Raw genomic sequence first — 20,529 nt, forward strand, 5'->3', positions numbered from 1 at the left:
GATTTACAATGTTAAGTTTTTCAGGTGTACAGCATGATTTCAAGTCTTAAGCAATGTGCTTCTGCTTAGTCACTCAGTCATGTCCGACTCTTTGCAACCCTATGGACTGTAACCCGCCAGGTTCCTGTGTCCATGGGGATTCTCCAGGCAAGAATACTGGAGTGGGTTGCCATTCCCTTCTCCAGGAGATCTTACCGATCCAGGGATCAAACCTGGATCTCCTGTATTGCAGATTCTTTATTGTCTGAGTCACCAGGGAAGCCCAAATCATGTCATTCTTTTTAATGGCCAAAGTATTCCAGCCTTGGTTCATTCATTCCCCTACTGATGGACACACTAGGGACATCAAGAAAACATCTGCAGTGAACATCCTTGGACACCTGAGTTTCCCTGAGCCCTTGCATCAGCTCTGCTCTCGATACCAAGCAGAATCACCCAGTCCTGGGGCAAGTACATCTTCTATCTTTAAAAGAGATTCCTGGGACTTTCCTGGCAGTCCAGTGGTTAATGCTCCATGCTTCCAATGCAGCAGGCACAGGTTTGATCCCTGGTCAGGGAACTAAGATCCCCCATGCTCCGAGGCACAGCCAAAGAAAAAAAAAAGACTGCCAAGTTGTCACCTGTTTACACACCCACCAGCAGGACCAAGGGGGCCCATTTCCACCACATCCTGACCAATATTTGATATTATCAAACTCTGATGGATGAAAAATGGTATCCCCTAGTTAACTTGCAGAGCCCCAAAGACATGGAGTTGAACAATTTTTCCTACTAGTTTATAAGTTGTACTCCCCAGGTGACTCAGTGGCAAAGAATCCATCTGCCAATGCAGGAGCCACAGGAGACGTGGGTTCAATCCCTGGGTTGGGAAGATCCCCTGCAGGAGGAAATGGCAAACTACTCTAGTATTCTTGCATGGAGAATCCCATGGACAGAGGAGCCTGGCAGGCTATAGTCCATGGAATTGTACTGTTGGATACGACTGAGTATGCATGATGAGTCCCAGCTGCCCATTCCTTGTACTGGTCTGTTTACCTTTTTTTCTTGTTGATCTGTAGGCACTCTTTACATATGTTGGCTATGAGGCCCTTCTCTTGTGCTTGTGCAAGAAGCACAGAGGGTCTGAGTGCTGGGGTGGTACCTTGGCTGTTGATCCGGATGCTCATAGGCAACTGTGCTGTCATGGCCAGGAAGTTCTGCTGAAGTGCCCGCTGCATCAGCCGCTGCTGTTCCTCTGCCACCAGGGCCATCTTCTTCTCGGGAGGCTCCCCAGACTCCAGTTTCTCCCTAAGCTGCTCCAGGGCAGCTGCCTGTGCTGCCACGGCCGCCTGGGCTGCTACTGCCTGGGCTGCCACCACTGGGTGACCTGCCAGGGAGACTGGCAGGCGGCCGGGGACTGTGATGGGGATGGCTGCATCCTCCTCTGGACAGGAGAGAAGAGGAGTTGGTGACCAGAAGGAAATGGAGGTAGCTTAGTCCCTGCCTCCCACACAAGGCAGGAAGGTGCCTCCTTGAATACCTTCCCTGATGGGGTGGCTCATTTCCTCTCCAGGGATGAAGTAGACAGGTTTTGGAACAAACACAAGTGCTAAGAGCCTTTCTACTCTCAGGCTGACATCAGATACCACCATAATGGTAACAATACTAGTGATAGTAACAGTATACAGTACTGCTTGGCATTATTAAGTAGTATTATACAAAGACCATAGTAGCACACATTACATACATACAATACTAACTGCAACAAGAGCTCGCCACATCTTGTCTAAAGCACTTAATGTGAACCATCTCAACAGCCCCATTTCTACCTAGACACCCTCTTCTCCACTTTACTGCTGAGAAAGCCAAGGCTCAGAGAGGATGGATAACTTTCCTGAGGCCACTGAGCTGAAGAGAAGTTGAGCTGAAATCAAACGCATGCAGCCCAAGCCCAGAACCAGCTCTGGACCATTCTCCTCTCCAGCGGTTGAAACAAACAACCCCATCATTCCCACTCACTGGTCCCACTGTGACCCACTCTCTCTTCTCCCAATTCTTCCTCCTGAGTCTCTCCCTAGTGGCCGGGGGCTGCCTCTCCAGGATGGACCCCATTGCAACTTTTGCACTTGCCAGCCCCTCTGCCCTGGAGTCTCTGCAGCCACCTCTGCTACTCTCGGCTCCAAAGAGCCCCTCAGACCCATTACAACCATCTTTCCCCAGGTCCCTCATGAGCTCCATCGGGTTCAGATCTCTCTTTTGTTCCCCACCGTCCTCCTGAGCTCCAGCACAGGGCTCGCAGAGAACAGATGCCTAATGATATTCACAGGTATGGCTGTGACTCCCTGAGGCTGGGGTGGGGTAAACAGAGGCCCATAGAGGTTGGAGGAGCTGACACTGGTGAGATCTCCTTCACCTTAGATCTAACCAGCCCTGAATTCTCAGGGTGCTGGGAGATCACCCTGGATACCTGGGCCAAGTCTGTGACATAGGGAGTCGCAGTTCGTGTGGCAGATGAGAAACGGGACCTCGGACAGGTGCACCAGCCTGCTTGAGGCCAGGCCGCCACATGAGCTGTTGGTGATTCTGTGTTAGGAAGGATTCAGAGGCTCGGTGATCGACTGGTGATGTCTGCCACGGATGGGGTCTAGGATGTTGCACGCTGGACATTTTACACACCGAAGGTCCCCAACAACTCCACAAAGGTATAATCTCCTGCATATTTACCCATAACGAGAGCTAGGCTCAGAAAGGGGCAGTGAGCACTGAGCAATAGCTCCAAGGATGATTACAGTCAGTTTGAGGACCCACACTGGGACCATGTGTTCAGAAGAATTCTAAAGCTCAAAGGGAAGAGAATACAGTGATCAACTAGCAATGTCTCCCACATGCAAGGAACTAGAGATAACCACGGGCAGCAGCCTGGACCAATGCTACAATAAAAGAGTGATTAATCAGCAATGTCTGCCATGGGCAAAGGATAGGAAAATTGGGCATGGTTTGCCTTATCCACCTTGGCACAGAATTGAAGGTAACAACTATTGATTCGTGATGTACACCAAGGGCACAGGTTTAGGGGAAACAAATTGATTATAGAGATGTCTGCCTGCCATGGGCCAAGGCTGGAAGGAACAGCAGTTGACTAGTAATATCTGCCATAGGCATACCACTGGTGGGTAGGTAGCCCCCTTCCACACCCACTTTGGGGCCTATCTTCCTGGTCACCCAGAAAGGGAAAGAGACATCCCCATCCCTAGGTCACACTGCCAGGCTAAAGCAGAGTCATGATCAGGCCCCAGGCCCTGCGCAGCCCTCACCTTTCTTGATCTTGGGGGCTGGGGCGATGGAGCTGCCATTGGTGCTGGCGGCCAGGCCCAGGGAGGACACAGGCAGCTTGGGCGAGGACAGCATGCTGTGGGCCCCGCCCGGCGAGTAGGCAAAGAGGGAGCCCCCAAAGCTCTGGCGCCGGCCTTCCCTCCGATTGCTGTCGATGGCTGCCTGGAGCTCGTTGGGGTTGCTGAGGCCACGCTTCTCACACTCGTAGGGGTACAGGTACTTCATATACCTGTGGGCAGGGACAAGAGGCAGGATGGCACCCAGGACACCTTGGGGGTCTGCATGAAGCCAAGCCCCACCTCCCTGCCTGGATGCCCACGGGTCCTCTGAGCCCCTGTCCTCACCTATGCTGTTCCCTCTGTCGTTATGCCTGTCCTGCAGCACGTCCCATCCCCACGACCACCACCTGCTAATCCTTGAGCATTCAACCAGCAGGGCCTAAAGGCCGAGACTTTCCATGACCCCCTGCTCTGTGGTCCTTTCTACCTAGGGTCCTTTCTGCATGGCGTGAGCGGGCACTTACTGGGTGCGCAGCGTGAAGGCAGCGCTGGTGATAGATGTGGGCAGGTTCAGTCCCTTGGTGATCTCCCGCCACAGCTTCTTGTTGATGACCTCCACCAAGCCACCCTTCTCCGTCACCAGCACATACAACATGAACAGGTCGAGCACCTGCTTAGCCATGATGGGGATGCGGTTCACAGGTGTCCCTGTGGAGAGGGGGGTGCTGTCACTTGGCACCCGGTACATCAGTGAGAGTGGGTACCCCTGGCACAGCTAACCCAAGGCAGCTGGGCCTCTGGAGGGCTGCCCCTGGCATTATAGGGGGTAAAGAAGCATCCCTGCTCCACCCAGTGTGACACTCAGCATCCCCTGGGGGCAGGGTCACTGGGTCAGACCCCAGCTTGCAAGAGCCCCAAGGCAGCTGTGTCTCTCAGTGTTTCCATCAGTGAGCTGGGTTCATGCTGTTCATCTGCGGATGAGGGGGTGCTTCAGAGCCAACCTGGGGGCCCAGCATGAGAAACACAGCCTCTGTTATTCCTTCTACAACCGACAGCTACTAAAACAACTCCGCTGTGTTCCCAGAGGCTGGCTCCCTCCAGGTCCCCCGGGGCTCTGCAGTGGGAAAGCGGGGCTGGTTAATCTACTTTGCAGTTTAGATAGCAGAGAGGTGGGCCAGCCAGGGGAGAGGGGCCCCTCCCTGCAGGCCTTCTCCCCACTTCTGCCCACCTTGATGGTCTGAGCCCCTGAAAACGTGCCTCCCAGCCAAGGGAGCCCCCAGGTCTCAGGTCAGTCTGCCTGGCACCTTCCTGGCTGACAGTGGAGAAATCCCCAATTATACTTCTCCCCTGGGCAGTGAAATTACAGGTTTACTGTCTGTGGTCCCCACACTGTCCTGCTCACATGGAGTACCCCACCTCGTGCCCAGCCTGACATACAGCAGGTGTCAATAAACAACAGTGAAGGCTGCTGGACCCCTATCATGGCCCTGAGGGCAGGCCTGCCTCCCCTGCAGAGATGGAATCTGACTCCTGCCCCCTCCGTCCCCACTGCTCCCTCCGCCCCCACCACAGTGCCCTGGACCTGGGAACCTGGTTTCCTCTCCCCAGCCCCAGCGGGACATCTCAGAACCACCTCCTGCCAACCCTGGCTGCTTCCTAAGTCACCAAATCCCCAAGGAACAAACACAGCCTGGAGGGGGGGTGGTAAGATGGGCCTCAGATCCCCCCCAACTTCATTTTCCAGCTCAAGAAGGAGAGAGACAAGCAACACCAGGTGTCAGTGGCACACCCTGCCCCAGAGGCACCCCCAGCACCCGCCTGGTCCACCCGGGATGCTGAGTTAGGCTCTGAGTTAGGCTTCTCCCAGGACCCTGGGCCCTGGCTCAGCAGCAGGCGGATGTTTATAGAAGACGCAGGGCTGGGTGAGCACAGAGAGGCATTGATGGAGGCGGGCAGGGGGGTGATAAGGAAGGGTGGAGAGGTCGTCAAGGAAACAGCAGGAGGGTGGGGTGCAGGCAGGACCCCTCCCCCACTTCTAGCCCCGGAGACTCTGGAGAACCATCCAGTTGGAGGCTTTGACTTTGTGATGGGGGCAGGGGAAGGAGGAATTACTGTCCCCCTGGAGTGAAGGAAAGGGGCTTGTGGGATGCAGGACATGATATCCAGATTCTCAGCCCCAAAGCCCTGCAGCCCAATTATAGACAGAGGGTTCAATAGGAAGGTGGGAAAGCAGGGCCTTGGAGCTGGGTTCTGAGGGATGCATAGGAGTTTGTTGCTTCCTGTCCTAAGAAACACCTGGCTTGGTAAGGGAGACAGGGCTGGACACAGACCCTGAAAGCCCGTGTGGCCAGGAGCTGGGGCCTCAGAGAACCTAGCCTCACCAGTACCCCACTCCAGAGCAGCTCACCATATTCCCTCCGTGCCTCCAGGATACCAGGAACCCAGTCTTGGGCAGAGTGGGTGGGCTTTGGGCCTAAGGGCTTGGAGCCCCATGGCTGGGGGGACAGTGAGGGGCTTGGATAGGTGTGGATGGGGCTGATAAAGGGTGGGGTAGGAGCTCTCTGACCACATAGGGGGCAGCTGGGCTGGAAGATAACTGGGCTGGGCTGGACTCCTCCACCCTTGGCACAGGAGGGGTTAAAGCGGAGGCCGCAGCCCCCTCCCCTTTCATCTCCTTCCCTTCCGGCCTGGGCCTGTGTTTACAGAAGCTGCTAGCAGGGAGAGGCAGGCAGGGGCCCTGGACAAAGAAGCTGCCTGGCTGGCCCCTGCAGCCCACACCGGCCCCACCCCTTCCTGCCTCTCAGGCCTCAGTTTCCTTCCCTGAACAGCGGGGGCATGGGGGTATCAGGGAAATGAGCCCACGGTGCAGTGGGTACTCCTAGGATCTGTGCCTGGCTGGAGCTCTGAGCTGGGGGTGGGGGGGTACTGGGGGCCCTCTGGGCCTGGCTCTCCCTGAATGCCCCCCTAGGCCTGGCCTCTGTCCCTGGTCATCTCCTGTTCGCAAGGCTGTGTCTGGCATCTGCCAGACCCCGGGCGTGGGGGTAGGGGGCAGAGGTGGCTCCGGCCTGGTACCCTGTCTTTGCATAATAACCGTGGCCCTGGCACTCAGCACATGTGGGCACTGACTGCCACACGGCAGGGGGTGCAGGTGGCCCATCTCACAAACTGAGGAACTGAGGCCCCAGGTGGGAGCAGGGAGAGGTCGGGACCCAAGCCTCCCACCAATTGCAGCAGCAGGAAGGCTGGTCTCCAGTCCGCTAGGAGCTTCTGCCCACCACCCAGCGCCCGCCATCCTGGGAATTCAACCCTGTTCCCCACACAGACGCAGGCCTGCTATGGGGGATCCTGGGAGCAGCAAGGGAGGAAGCCTGCACTGTTACTTCTGGGTTGGGGTCCTGAGACCCCCCCCCCACCCAAGGACATACCCTTTAGACTCTCACAGCTGTGCCTCCCCAACCAGACCTGCAGCGCTGGGTCTCCTCTGTCAGACACCCATGGCAAGACGGTGCCTCTTCTCTCAGACGCTTGCCACCACGGCAGGGCTGTGTCTCCTCCTCAGGCATCTCTTGGATGCCTCCAGACATGGGGAGCTCACTTTCTGACACACCTGCCCCGGGCTATGGCCAGCAGGGCCCATCCTCCTGGCAGGCAGACCTCACCTCGCTTCTGCATGAAACTGAACAAGTCGTCCAGGAACTCCTTCCTCTTGGGGTCTGCGTCCAGTTCGTAGAGCTGTGAAGGCAGGGAGGGGATGGGTGAGCGGGTGCCGGAGCTGGCAGCATGTCCACATCACTTGGAAAGTTAGTCGAGGGAACTGCCAGTAGGAGAGGCAGCAGGGGGTCTCAGCCCTGGCCCTGTCCCCCAGCGTCCGAACATCTGCCAAGGTCCTACTCAGCAGGCAGCGAGAGCCTGCCCCTGCCATCAGACAAGGACAATGAGACACTGTCCTGGGGTGGCGTAGCAGCTGACCACACGCTCAGCTTAAACCACGGAGATTGATTTATTCCTGCCTGGTTCTGAGACCAGCCATCTGGAGTCCAGGTATGGCTCTAAGGCGGATTCTTCCCATCTCTCCCGGCTTGCAGGGGCCCAAGTGCCCCAGGCCTATAGCTGCACCACCCTGGTCTCTGCCTCTATCTTGCCGTGGCTTCTCCCTGGGGATTTGTCCAAAGTCCACTCTTCCCATGGGGCACCCACTCACTGGCTGAGGGCCACCACATCTCCATCCTTAACTGCTCACACCTGCAGATACCTGACTCCCATGTCATGTTCTGATCACAGGTATGTGCTCAAGCTGAGTCTTGAACACATAATTTTGGGGGACACAATTTGTCTCACCCAGACCATTGCCACCATGAGGGCGGTGGATGTCTGGCACTGTCCACCAAGCCATGTGTGTATGCTCCTGCAGGGCAGAGAGGCAGGCCCGGGACAGAGTCAGGACTCTCAGGAGCTCTGCCTTACACATCCCTTGCCTGGGTCCACCAGTTATGGAGGTCTGCAGTATTTGCAGAGCAGGGTGTCCTAGCCTCAACTGTCAGCTCCCAGGTGCTGGTGGGCAGGGGAAGCCAGTAGAGGTAATTAGAGAGCAAAGCTTGGGGGTGGGATGGGGGGTTGCCCAGGAGGGCCAGTGCAAATAGCAGGCTTCAAATTAAGCTCCAGGGAATGTGCCCCTGTGTCTTCCAGGACACAGGGTGAGCAGGACTGTGTCGGGGGGCCTTGAAACCACCAATTAGCTCCAGCTGGGATAATCTGTCATCAAGGCCTAAGAACAGGCTAAGGCCCAGCTCCTGTGGGAGGAGACATCCCTGGGCCTGGGAAGGCAGGGTCCTCCGAGAGGCTACCCTTAGCCATCTGGCCCCTCTCTGGGCCTCAGTTTCCCGGTCTGTGCAGTGGAGACAATGTGGGGACTGCAGGGAACAGGCTGGGAGAGCTAGGAGTCCAGCCCTGGGTGGTCGAGGCCCGGCCTTTGTCTCCACCCTGCCCGGCCAGGCCAGCCAGCTGCATTCCTGCACTGATTTATGGTGGCCAGAGGCGTGCACCCATCCGGGCCCCTCCGCTGTCCCCGCCCCACTCCCGACTCCAGCCCACACAGCCCCCAGCACTGTGTGGGCCCCTCACCCCTTCCTCAGAGCCTGTGATTCACACCCTGGTCTGTCTGCCCAGGGAGTTTGTCTGTTTTGTTTCTAGTGTCTAAAATGGGGCCTAGCACACAGCAGTTGCTTGACAGATGCTCGTTAAGTAACCCTGATTGCTCAGCTGCAACATGGGCCAGGCTGGGCAGAGAAGACCAAAGAGACTTGTGGGGGTTCATCTTCAAATTTCCAGCCACCCAGAACCTCAGGACTGGACCTTGTGCAGAAACGGGGTCTCTGCCGATGTCATTAATCATGATAGGTTTTCACAGTAGGACGACTGGGGTCCTTATGAGAGGAAGACAGGCAGATACATGGGGAGATGAGGCAGAGACTGGGCTGATGCGGACACAGGCCAAGGGATGCCCAGAGACCCAGGAGCTAGAAGAGGTGGGAGGACTCGCCTCTGGAGCCTCTGGAGGAAGCAGGGCCCTGCCATGGCCTGACCCTGTCCACTAGTCCTCCAGAACCGAGAAGATCTCTGTAGATCTAAGCCATCCGGTGTGTGGTCAGTCGTCCCGTCCAGTCAGTTGTCATACCTGCTCCAGGAAGCTCACGTGGGGTTCACCCAACCTCAAGCCCGTCTTGACGAAGGGCAACACTTCCTCCTATAAGATCCCAACCCCAGTGGAGGGGGACCCACCCTGCATGAACCCCTTCCTTTCTGAGCCTAGCCCCCACAAGAGATCAGAGCACCCCTCCTGCCTCAGTTTCCCCATCTTTCAGGGACAGTGGTTGATAAGTACAACAGCTTCACCCAGCACTCCCGGCACCATCAGGACGCCCGTATTCCAGGTGGGCAGAGTTTCAGGGCAGAGACCGGCTGCCTGCACAGGCGGCCCAGCTTAGAGGGGGTCCACTCACTAACCCCCAGGCCAGACAGTGAGCAGAGGTGGTGGCATGGCCAGACCCCCACGGGTCGGGGCATTATGTGAGGCCATAAAGGGGGTGGACATGTCCCCAGGCAGCAGGCAGAGGAGGCAGCTTTAATGGCCGTTGCTGTGGGCAGCCAACAACAAAGAGGGGCAGTAAAGGCCTCCCAGCTTTATGGGGCTCTTGCCCCAAGTTCCGCACCCCTGTGGGGTGTGTCCTGCCCTGGTCAGCTGGCCAGGGCAGCCCACCAAACCCCAGCCAAGGGGGAGCTGTGGACGGTGTCCGCCCCCTCCCCCACTACCGTGAGCTGCAGGGCCCAGCTACCTGGTCTCACAAGGCTTTCAAGCCATATAGCTGGGCCAGGACACCTCCTTGGCCACGCCCAGGCCTCCGGCCCACCTGGGTCCTCTGGCTGAAACCCTGCTCCTTTCCGGCCCAGGAGGTGCTGTCATGCCTAGAGCTGCAAACCCAGGCTGGAGGTTGGGCAGAATCTCAGGAAACCCCCCTGGGGCTGAGGTGGGAGATAAACTGCCTGGCTCTTCCCTCCCCAAAGCTGAGCGCTGGGGCCACAGGTGCTGTGATCACGGGGCCTCCTCCGGCTGAGGGCACCCCACCTCCCTGCGGCCACGTGGTCCTGGAGGACCTGCCAGGGCCCTCCCCACTGACCTCTCACCGGCCTTCCTGCAGCTTCTCAAGCCCGCCAGGGGCTGTGGTCCCACCTCCGGCCTTTGACCTGGCAGCTCCTCTGGCCTGGAATGTTGGCCTGGCCCTGGCTGAGCTCTCTGCCCCCCAGGCTTCCCTGTCACCCAGGTCTCTGTGCTGAGATCACCCCTTAGCTGCGCTCTCACTGGGACCAGGTCCGCCAACTGTGGGCAACCCTCTTGTGTACCCCACCCCACCCCGCCCTGTCCCCTGCACAACTGAGCCACATGGACTCACACAGTCCTCCCTGGGAGAGTGTCGGGGGTTTTCCCAGTGTCTAGAATTGGGCACACAGCAGCTGCTTCAAAAGTGCTCATTAAAGTGGACTTTGATTTCTCACCACAACTTGGAGACAGGATCCCCCCATTCTTTCCCAAATCCCAGGCACGTTTGGGCACGACCCATGTTCTGGGGCACCTGCGGCCCAGGATTGGGCAGACAAGCATCTTGGGGGTTCCTAGGGTCTGCCCCGCTGGGTTCAGATTTGGCCCTCCCCAAGCCCCACCTGTGAAGGGGGCACAGGAGCCTAAGGATGTGGGTGTAGATGTGTGGGCCTGGGCTGGGGGTCCCCAAAAATGCTCCCAAGTGCACACCTCCCTTCCCATTTTCTACCTGCCAGGCGGGGTCACTGGGACATGGCCAGGTAGCCCCTCCACCTGTCTGGGCTGTGGCGGGGCCCCCACCCATCGGTGGAACACGTGTGTCGGCTAGTTACCAAGGCTTGGCTGCCCGTGGTCCATCTTCCCCCTACCCAGCACCACCCACTTCACAGAAGGGAAACTGAGGCACAGACCAGGAAGAGCCCAGTCCCCACCTCCCCTGCCCTGCAATCTCCCATCTCCCCATCACCCCAGTGAGAACTATACTTCCCCTGTGGTCACTGCTGGCCCTTACCTCCCTCTGCTTAGCCCCTTTGGACCACATCATGCTTTCGGAGCAAAAGGCATACAGCCCACCTCAGGGCCTTTTCATCTGTGCTCCCTCCCCTGGAGAGCAGTTTCCTGGCCCCTCCTCATCCTCTGACCCCAGCCTCAGCCTCAGTTTCCTTTCAGGCAAAGACACAAGCCAGCCTGGTGCCTCATATGGCTTTCTCAGTGGACATCTGACCACCCTGGGGAGGTGGGATGGATGAGTGTGAGGGCCTGACACCTGCCTTGCTCGGGGTCCAGCACAGGTGTGGGAGAAGGCTGGAGGGGGTACGGAGCAGGGATCTTTGGAGGGATCCCTCCCATCCCACCCCACCCCATCCCATCCCCCACCCCCACCCCCACCCCCGCTCCATGGAGTCCCCATGGAGCGGCCAGTGTCCAGGAGGAAGCAGATAAAGCCAGGCAGGCTCTGGGCTCCAGACTCAGGTAGTGGGTGGGGGAGGGGCTGCAGAGGAAAAAGTGAGATAACCTCCCCCTCCCCCAACTGCTCAAGGGGCAAACAGGAAATTCTTGTTTGTGGCGAATGGTGAGCATTTCCACCACCACCACCCGGCTGCTGACCAGGCCTCCAGAAGCCCTGGCTGCAGCTGTGGGTGGGAGTGGGGATTGGGGTGGGAGTGGGGGTTGGGGTGAAAGGGTCCCTCACTGGAAGCTGCCCTGTGGGGATAGCAGACACCTCAGGAGCCAGGGCACCACGCACTGAGACACCACCTGCCAGCCTGGAAAAGGAGGACAGGCCTCTATCAATCCACAGGGGGGCCCGGTGCAGGGGGGAGGGGCCCCCAGGACCGCCCACACTCGGGAGACCCCTCCCAGACACCACGTCCCCAGTCCCCACGGGGCTGAGGGAGAGGACTGCGTCCGGCCCAAGGCTGAGGGGGCCCTAGCTATAAAGAGACCGCCCGCCTGGGGCCCCTGAGAGGACCTTTGCCCCCTCAACAGTGTCTGCTCGGCCCCCTCCTGCCACCCAGGCGGCTCCAAAGTCCGAGGGGCCCTGTCTTGGATGGAAGAGGCCACTGGGCGGCAGGGGGACTCTGGGAGTGAGGCTGTGTCCTTGGACAGCAGAGACAGGGACTCAAATCAGGAGAAACTGGAAGGATTCAGGATCTCGGAGACCCCCCAGGCCCCGAGCAGGACAACTCTGTCCCCAGCAGACACTGATGCAGCTCAGAGAGCCCACAGTTGGGGGCAGGTGTAAAAAGGCCTGTTTTCACACTTGTGTCCAACCACAGCTCCTGGGAACCAGAGAAGGATGCTTCCCCCAGGCTGCAATGGGGTGGGGGTGGGGGGAGGAACAGAACCCCCCCCCCCCCCCCCTGACCCCCCCCCCTCCCATGGGGAGCACAGGATGAGGAGAGGGTTAGGGAAGGTATGAGGGATGGAGGAGGAGCCAGGCGACAGGCAGGGCTGGGCGCCACCTTAATCTCGCCTACTTTATCCTGGATTGTTAAAGAAAATATTTATGGAGGTGAAAGTCACGTACCATAGAATTAGCTGTTTTACAGTGAATGATTCAAGGGCCTTCTGCGCACAGACAGTGTTCGACAACCACCACCTCTGTTCCTTCCAGAACCTTCCATTCCCCCCAAAAATACCCTGTCCTCATCAGAACCCCCTCCCCCTCATCCCCTGACAACCAGGAGCCCACTCCTTGTGTCTGTGGATCTGCCAGTTCCGGATGTTTCCCATCAGTGGAATCACACCCTGTGTGTCCTTCTGTGTCTGCTTCTCACTGAGCATTGTGTTCTCAGGATCTGTCCATGTGATAGTGAGTGTCAGGGCTTCTCTCCTTTTCGTGGCTGAGTAATATTCCAGGTGTGTGGAGGGACACATGCGTCCATCCATTCACCACTGATGGGCATTTGACTCATTTCCCTTTTTTGGCTATTATTACAAATCTCACCTATTTCTATATCCTTTGGGTTTTGGACAAAAACGGATTCATCATACCATCAGTAAACAAAGTGAAACTGCAGTGAAAGAGCAGAGAAGGCCCCAGAGCTGGCTTTTAACCCTTCAACGTCCCCCCTCAGAGCAACCAAGATGACACTTCCCTGCAGCTTCCCCGAGTGGAGGGTCCAGGAAGCTTTCAATCTCTATATCAAGATCAGGCTGTGTCTGCCCTGCTCCAAAGCTGCCCTTGGCTCCCTGCCTCTGTCAGGAGAAGCCAGGCCTCCTACCTGCCAGGCTGGGTGGGTGGGGCTGACCCCCTGGATGCCGGCACCTGGCGCCTCCCCAGTACTGGCCCCTCACTGTCCCCATCCTGGTCCTGTCTGGGGCCTCTGCATTGCTGGTGCCCCTACCTGGGTCCCCCTCCTCCACCCTTAAAACCCTCTTTGGTTCCTGCTCTGACTCCCAAGCCAGGGCAACACCCTGAGTAAGGCTCCCTGCCCCTCCACCCCCAGCATCTGTCACGGGTCACGTGACTCTGCATTTATTTGGGGGATGGTTTCTTTCTCTTCTTCATTCCCACCCAGATGACAGCCCCCAGGGCATAACAGGTAACAGGGGGTGGGCTTGGTATACAGCAGGTGCTAAAGAAGAACTTACATTCCTACCCACCTAGGTGTCCTCCATCACAGCTCAACCCTTTGTCCCCGGGGGGACCCCGCCCCGGGCAGATAAAGCCCCTCCTCACATTATCTATTGGGCCCTGGGAGGCCTGGGCCGGGGATGACTCAGCACGGACAGCCGTTGCCAGGTGGGCCCAGGCCCGGGCCGGGTCCCTGGGGACCACTCAACCGCGGACCCATTCATAGAACCGCCCACGCACAGGCTGGGCGCAGAGCTGGGGGCGGGGCCGCATCGCATCCCCACAGCCCCGCCCCTCACATCCACTCTGCACCCGGGAAAGTAAGGCGGGGGGCGGGGCTCCATGCGCACTGGTGACCAGTATCGGTCTGGCTATGGTGCTGCCCCCACAAGTTGCTGAGCCACTGGGCCCTATAACTGTCTGCAGCATCTGCCCAGGGGGTGTGCTTCTGCCCCTTCTCGCCCCTTCTCTCCAGAGGGACTCCGAGGGGCAGGGTCAGATGGATGAAGCCAGGACCATGGCCAAGCTGTGGGAGGAGGTGGGGTGGGGTGGAAGGACCTGGAGTCTGGAACCCTCCCTGTCTGCCTCAGTTTACCCATCGTGGCAGGTGGCGGGACCTGGCCGGGTGGGCAGTAAGCAGAAGTTGGTGTGGTGCCCACAGCCCTTCTGGGGGTGGCAGGGGCTCAGGAGGAGGAGGGCAGAGGAGGAAGCCAGGGAGAGCAGTATCAGCCCTCCAGGTTGGGGCCAGGTCAGGCCATTTTACAGCCATAACTGAGCACCTTCTGTGTTGGTTTTCTTGTGGGGGGGCCCACACTGCGCATTTGGGGTGCAGGGTCTATAGGATCTTAGTTCCCCCACCAGGGACTGAACCTGGGCCCAATGCAGTGAAGTGCTGAGTCCTAACCACTGGACTGCCAGGCAAGTCCCATCCTTCTCTATGTGAAGGCCCATACTGGATGCTGGGGACACAGTGCACCCAAGAGAGACCTGGCCTGAAAGGGGGGCAGCAGAATCCCACCCAAGGGTGGCCAGGGCCCCTGGTTCCAGGGTCCCTGGAGGGTTGGGGAAGGGCAGTCTGGCTTGTTGCTGTATACAGCAGGGGTTTAATAGTGTCCACAAGGTGACAGGCCCTTCCCACAAGTTGGCCTCCCCATGCACCTGACCCCTGGGGCCAGCCCCGCCCCAACCCAGGCGCAGGGCCACACGGCCCTTTCATTTCCCGTCAGCACTCCAGGGCTGCAGGGGCCCCACTCGGCCGGCAGGAAATTGGGGAAGTGATTCTGGGCAGGGCAGAAACATCTGCCTGCTTGGCCACCGCCCCCCCCCAACTGGTGTGTGTCCCCTCTCAGCAGAGACGCAGCACCCCCACCCACGACACAGATATTAATAAAAGTTCCAGAAACAAGTCACAGAGCCTGACCGCAAAGTCAGCGATGAAAGGCACTTCTTTCTGGATTTCCGGATTGCGAGGTTCCGGGGACATGCCCTGGTCTCCAGTCAGCCTTTCATGTGAGTGGGGGCCCCTGGAGCCTCAATCTTCCCACCTGGGAAGTGGGCAGGGGTACACCTGGGGCATCCAGGTGGGGGAGGACAAGGGGATTGTGGGAACAGGCTGTGCAGAGAGAACAGTCTGGCTCCGTGTAGCAGCTGGGGATGCCAGCCAGGCCTGGCATCGAGGACGCGCCCAGAACAGGGAGCAGAGGAGAGAAACTTCTAGGAAGGTAGCGGCCCCAACATGCAAATCCGGGCCGCGGCCTCCATCCACCTGGGAGCCCCCCGCCCACGGGCTTGGCTGGAGCAGACCACTGTCCATGTGGCAGCCCATTTCTCAGATAGGGAGACTGAGGTGCTGAGAGAAGGCACAGAGTGGGACTGGGACCCGGGACAGAGCCCCTTGGTGCCTCTGGCCAAGTCAAGAATCTGGTGGGACTGGGGGTTGGGGTGGGACCCCCTGCCCAAGAACACCTGGCACGTGCGGGGCACCGGGCAAAGGCTTTGGGGTCAGAAAGTGAAAAATCCAGCATCTCCTTCTCCACCCCCTCCACCTGCAGTTATGACCCTGATGGTCCTTGTGTTCTGGGGTCCTGGGGCCCCCACAACCCGAGGACAGCAGTGTTGTTACCACTTAGCTGCTGGCTCAGGGCAGCTGAGGAGTCTGAGCCCTGCACCCAGAGCCTGGCATTCGGGAATTAAAACTTCCACCCTGGGGGACACTTCCCTGGTGGTCCAGTGGCTAGGACTCTGTGCTCCCAAAGCTTCGATCCCTGGTCAAGGAACTAGATTCCACATGCCACAATTAAGACTCGGGCAAGCCAGATTAAAAAACAACAAACAAAAACCCACATTGTGCAGGAGTAACTTCTGAAAGAAAGTAGCCCCGTCCATGTACCTGCAGAAGAGCTGTGGGCAGCCCCCAATAGGTGGAGAGGGACCCTCCTAGTGGTCCAGTGGCCTGTAAAGCTCCACCTGCTCAGGGAGTGACGTTGCCCATTGCCCCCCACCCAGGTTCACTCAACGGAAGCAAAGCAGAGTTGTGGGGGCAGGTCCCACCCCTCCCCGGCCCTGCTGACCGGGTCCCCACCATCCGGGGCACCCACAGATGGGACCGGAAGGAAGGGGGCTGCTTCCTGCCTCCTGCCCAAGAGTCAAGAGGAAGGGGCCCCGGGGGGGCTCAGGTTCTGGGGTTCCCGCCAAACACACCTGCAGGAGCTCCCATCAGACCTGAGCCCAGGGTGGAACACAATCTGCCCCACAATTGCCAGCGGACTCAGGGTGCCACCAAAACCTGCCCCCTGATGGCAGGGGAGGACCACTCTCCTGGAACCTCCCACCTCCCCAGCTGCCACCTATATCAGCTGGGCTGGGCTCCCCCAGATAGCCATGGCATGGAATAAAGGAATAACCCCCAGGACTTCAGTGGTTAGGACTCAGCACTACCACTGCCAAGGGTGCCGGTTCAATCCCTGGTTGGGGAAGTAAGATCCTGCAAAGCATACTAAGTGGCCAAAAAAAAAAAAAAACAAACCCACCCACAATAACCCCAGAGGTGCCCTAGGGCCCCACTTCCAGTCTAAGAATCCAGCACCCTGTCAGGGGGCACATGGACCTGCCCGAGGGCACAGGGAGGGGCCGGGCGGGCCGCTGGCTGGGCAGAGTGCCAGGTGGGGCAGCAGCCACCAGGCCAGGAGAGGTGGCAGCTGGGGCCATGCACACTGTCCCCAGGCGCTCCCAGGAAAAGGGCAGATGAGTAATTACAGGGTGATGGGGGCAGGATGGGCAGAGGGGTATGGGGGTTGGAGATCAGAGACAAGAAAGGAAAGAGAGAGAGCCACGAGGGGGAGACAGAAACTAGAGACGTGGAGACTGATGGACGCAGTCAGTTTCCAGGCCAAGGCCCGGCTCCCCCAGTGCCAGGCATGGTGGCCTAGCAGGCGGGGGACAGTTCACATTGGTTCCAGCCTTCAGTGAGGACCCAGGGCCGGCTGGAGTCCTGGCGAAGAACTTATGGGGCTCATCCTAAATGAGGGGGGATAAAGAACAAGAGGCTTTCCCGGTGTGGTCCAGTGGTTAAGAATCTGCCTTGCAATGCAAAGGACACTGGTTCAATCCATAGTTGGGGAAGATCCCATATGCTGGTGGGGCAACTAAACCCGTACCCCACTACTACTGAAGCCCATGCGCCCAGAGCCTATGCTCTGCAACAAGAGAAGCTGCTACAATGCGAAGCCTGCACGCAACAACAAAGACCCAGCACAGCCAAAATATATAAAATTTAAAAAACAATAACAGAAGGAGGACGTGGTCCACCCCATCCAGAGTTGGCAGCCCTGGGGCTGGGGGAGCCCCTCCCTGGGTGGGGACCTCACAAGTCCAGAAGATCCACATTGGAAGCAAGGGGGTGAGGTTGGGGGCATGGCCTAACAGGGCAAAGGCTATAGTGGCCACGGAGATCCTCAGAGGCCCCCCCTGGGGGAGAAAGAGAGAGTGGCACAGCACCAGGGCCACGGCAACTGCAGCCTGGATAGAGATGCCAGACACCCGCTCTGGAGGAGGCTCCATGGCAGACACTAGCAGGATTCACCCCACCCCAAGAGACACAGACACACCACACAGCCCCCCGCCTGGACCTGCGTGGCTGTGGACACCCGTGTCTGCCCCACGGCTGCACACGGACCTTTCCACCCCCGTTTGGACGTGTGCTGTCACCCCCACATGTGGACCCTCCCAATGGACACCCCCCGCAGGGCAGGTCCCGCCACCCCACTGTGGTTCCCAGGCACACATGGACACACCCGTCCAGCCAGACACAGACACACACAGACACACCCTTGCCCGGCGGCTGGCTCGCAGATACTGGGCCCAGACGCCCCGCCCTCGGCCGCCACACCCACCAGGCCCACTGGGCCTGGAGCCCCCACTGCCACGCAGCCACGTGGGCGGCACTTCTGTGCGCTTTGTTCTCAGGCACACCCCAGTGCTCCACACATACACACACACGCGCGCGCGCATGCGTGCACATACGCACGTGGGTGTGCAGCTTGGCCTTTCTGCCCACAGCAATCCACGATGCCATGGACCACTCAGTCAGGGTCTGGAGGAGGCTCCATGGCAGACCGGCCCCCTATGCATCTGCCTGGCACTGCTGAGCCCCAAGAGTCAGGGACCCAAACCCCTCACTGGACTTTGTGTTCATTTCCTGCAGTGGCAACAGGCCGGGGGGCTTGGAACAGGGGTTTGTTTTTCTACGATTCTGGAGCCCAGATGTTGGGAATCAAGGTGTGGACAGGGCCATGCTCCCAGAGGCTCCAGGGGAGGGTCCTCCCTGTCTCTTCCAGTTTCTGGGGGGCCCTGGCCTTGTGGCCACATCACTCATCTCCACCTCCACCCTGACATGGCTATTCTCTGCCTTTGTGTGTCCCTTGCCTTTCTATAAGGACCCTGGCTGCCCTCCTCTGCTGTGGCCTCATATTAACTGCATCTACAGAGACTGGATTTCCAAACAAGGTCCCGTCACTCTGGGGACACCATTCAGCCCCCAGTAGATTTCTCCCTGGAACATGGGGTTTTATCTGTCCCTGGTTTGTTGTCTGGAAGGCACGTGTCCCCAGGGCCACAAGCCTGCTGGGGGCAGGCGGTGCTGACTCTATGCCCTCCCTGCCCCTGCCCCTACCCCTTGGCCCCATGAGACGCCCGCCAGCCCTGACCGAGGGGCAAGGCTGAGTCCCGCGCTGGGGCCTCCACAGGCAGATTGGCTAGTGTTTAACCCCATGACCCCCAATTGTCCTCTGGCCGAGCGCAGCCGGGCGAGCAGAGGAGGGCGGTCCGGCCCCGCCCCAACGCGTGCCCACCCATGGCCTGCACCCCCAGCTGCCCCAGACCCTGCCTGGAGCAGGACCCAGCAGTGGGCAGCATCAGTAGACGGGGTCTTCCACAGGGCCTGGGACGCCCCTAAGTCATGGCGGAGGGTGAAGGCTCAGAGTCAGAAGGATGGGTGGGCTGAAGAGGCTCTGTCAGATGGGGAAACCAAGGCACAGAGCAGGGGAGCCATGCCTGGCATCCCCCGACTGCACCTCTGCATCAGAGAGGGTGCACCCCCACCCACAATCACACAGCATGTGAGGGGAGGAGGATGGGACACGCGATGGGAGCCCCTGCAGCCCAGAGGCCCTCGTCACACCTCGCAGCTCCTGGGGCTGCGTCAGCAACGCAGCACGGGACGCTGACCTGTGTCCAGGCCACTGATCCGAGCCAGTGAGTGGGGCAGCTTGACTTTCTGGCTAACGGTTAATGGGCCCCACCACACCCTTAAGATTGCTGAGACAAGAGGCTGGGGGGGCGGTGGGGGGCATGAATGTGTGTTCTTGCAGACCCCCAGGCACACAGCCACGTGCAGAGGAGAGGGTCACCATGGGAGAGGGTCACCCCAACATGCACGGCGCTATGGTTGATGACTCAGATACACAAGCTTGGCCACCCTCAAGTGTGTCCAGGCCCCAAGACACACTGGCAGGACATCCACATGGCTTGGGTCCATGTCACGTCAGGGCACATGCAGATGTACACAAACACTCCAGGTGCAGGGACCCACCAGTAGGCATCTAAGATGACAGATACACATAAAAGACACCAGGTGGGTCCATGTGGCCCCAGATCATTCAAATGAACACATGGGAGAGCCACACTGGCACATGCATGGTCACAGACACCACGGGGTCTCACAAGGCCCCCAGAGACCCAGCTCCACAAACAGACTCTGACGCACATGGGGCCCCTTGAGCAGGGACTCCACGTAGCCAGCCCTTCCTCATGTGCACACACGTGCCCACGTCAGCGGCTGGACTCCACGTGCTCCCCATTCCCGCTGGCCACCACGCCCTCCACAGCCGCGTGTGTTATTAGAAAGCGTGGGGAGGGGCTGGGCGCTTGGCAGCGGCGACCAGGGTGGGGAGCAGTGGTGGGCGTGGGGCCAGGCCACAGTGGCGGTGACCCCACAGCGGTGACCGGGCAGCCAGGCGGCGGCGCCGGGGCCAGATAAGGCTCTTCCGGCTGAGTCAGTGTGGTTCCCAAGGCTGGCACGGGCAGGGGCACGGTGCCAGGACTGTCAGGCGGGCACCCTCCCTGCGCCCGCCATGGCCCAGCTGGCTCTGTGCCAGAAGCCACAGTGGCTTTGATGAGGCAGGTGCTGCTCCAGGACGGCAAGGCTGGGCTCCTGGGGGGCTTCATAGCACTGGTCCCACCCCCAGTAGAGGGCCCAGGGCCCTGGCTCCCCAGGAAGATGCCTGGCGCCGGAGCTGGCCCACAGGACCCACGGGCCTGGCCCCTGGCCTGTTCCACCCCCGGCACGCCGGCCAAATGTCACTAGGCCCAGAAACCAGTGCCTGACCTCCAGCCTGTGCCCAGAACACACTTCTCCACCCAAAACTTCTCACCCTCTTCCCTGGCCCCACAGGCCTAGCTGTGGTGCCCGGCCATGGATCCCATCAGGGTTCTCCCAGTGTCTCTCTCCCTCCCCTAGCACTGCTAAATCCTGCAAAGGCCCCCTCTGA

General features: G+C 59.2%; 1 protein-coding gene across 7 annotated transcripts in view; it reads right to left on the minus strand.

Annotated features, from left to right (window-relative positions):
- The window catches only part of ARID3A (AT-rich interaction domain 3A), a 37,040-nt gene that overhangs the window by 4,303 nt on the left and 12,208 nt on the right, over positions 1 to 20,529 (minus strand). For 6 of the 7 annotated variants that reach the window (XM_044947668.2, XM_006050478.4, XM_006050479.4 and 3 more), the window contains 4 exons: positions 6,971 to 7,043; positions 3,836 to 4,019; positions 3,294 to 3,541; positions 1,142 to 1,423 (listed from right to left, as the gene is read on the minus strand). In XM_044947668.2, the coding sequence (XP_044803603.1) occupies positions 1,142 to 1,423; positions 3,294 to 3,541; positions 3,836 to 4,019; positions 6,971 to 7,043 (787 nt within the window). Of the gene's footprint in view, positions 1 to 1,035; positions 1,424 to 3,293; positions 3,542 to 3,835; positions 4,020 to 6,970; positions 7,044 to 20,529 lie in introns of all 7 variants that reach the window. The other variant, XM_044947669.1, reaches the window with a different exon arrangement.

The sequence above is a fragment of the Bubalus bubalis genome, chromosome 9, assembly GCF_019923935.1.
Source record: "Bubalus bubalis isolate 160015118507 breed Murrah chromosome 9, NDDB_SH_1, whole genome shotgun sequence".
In the NCBI taxonomy this organism is placed as follows: domain Eukaryota; kingdom Metazoa; phylum Chordata; class Mammalia; order Artiodactyla; family Bovidae; genus Bubalus; species Bubalus bubalis.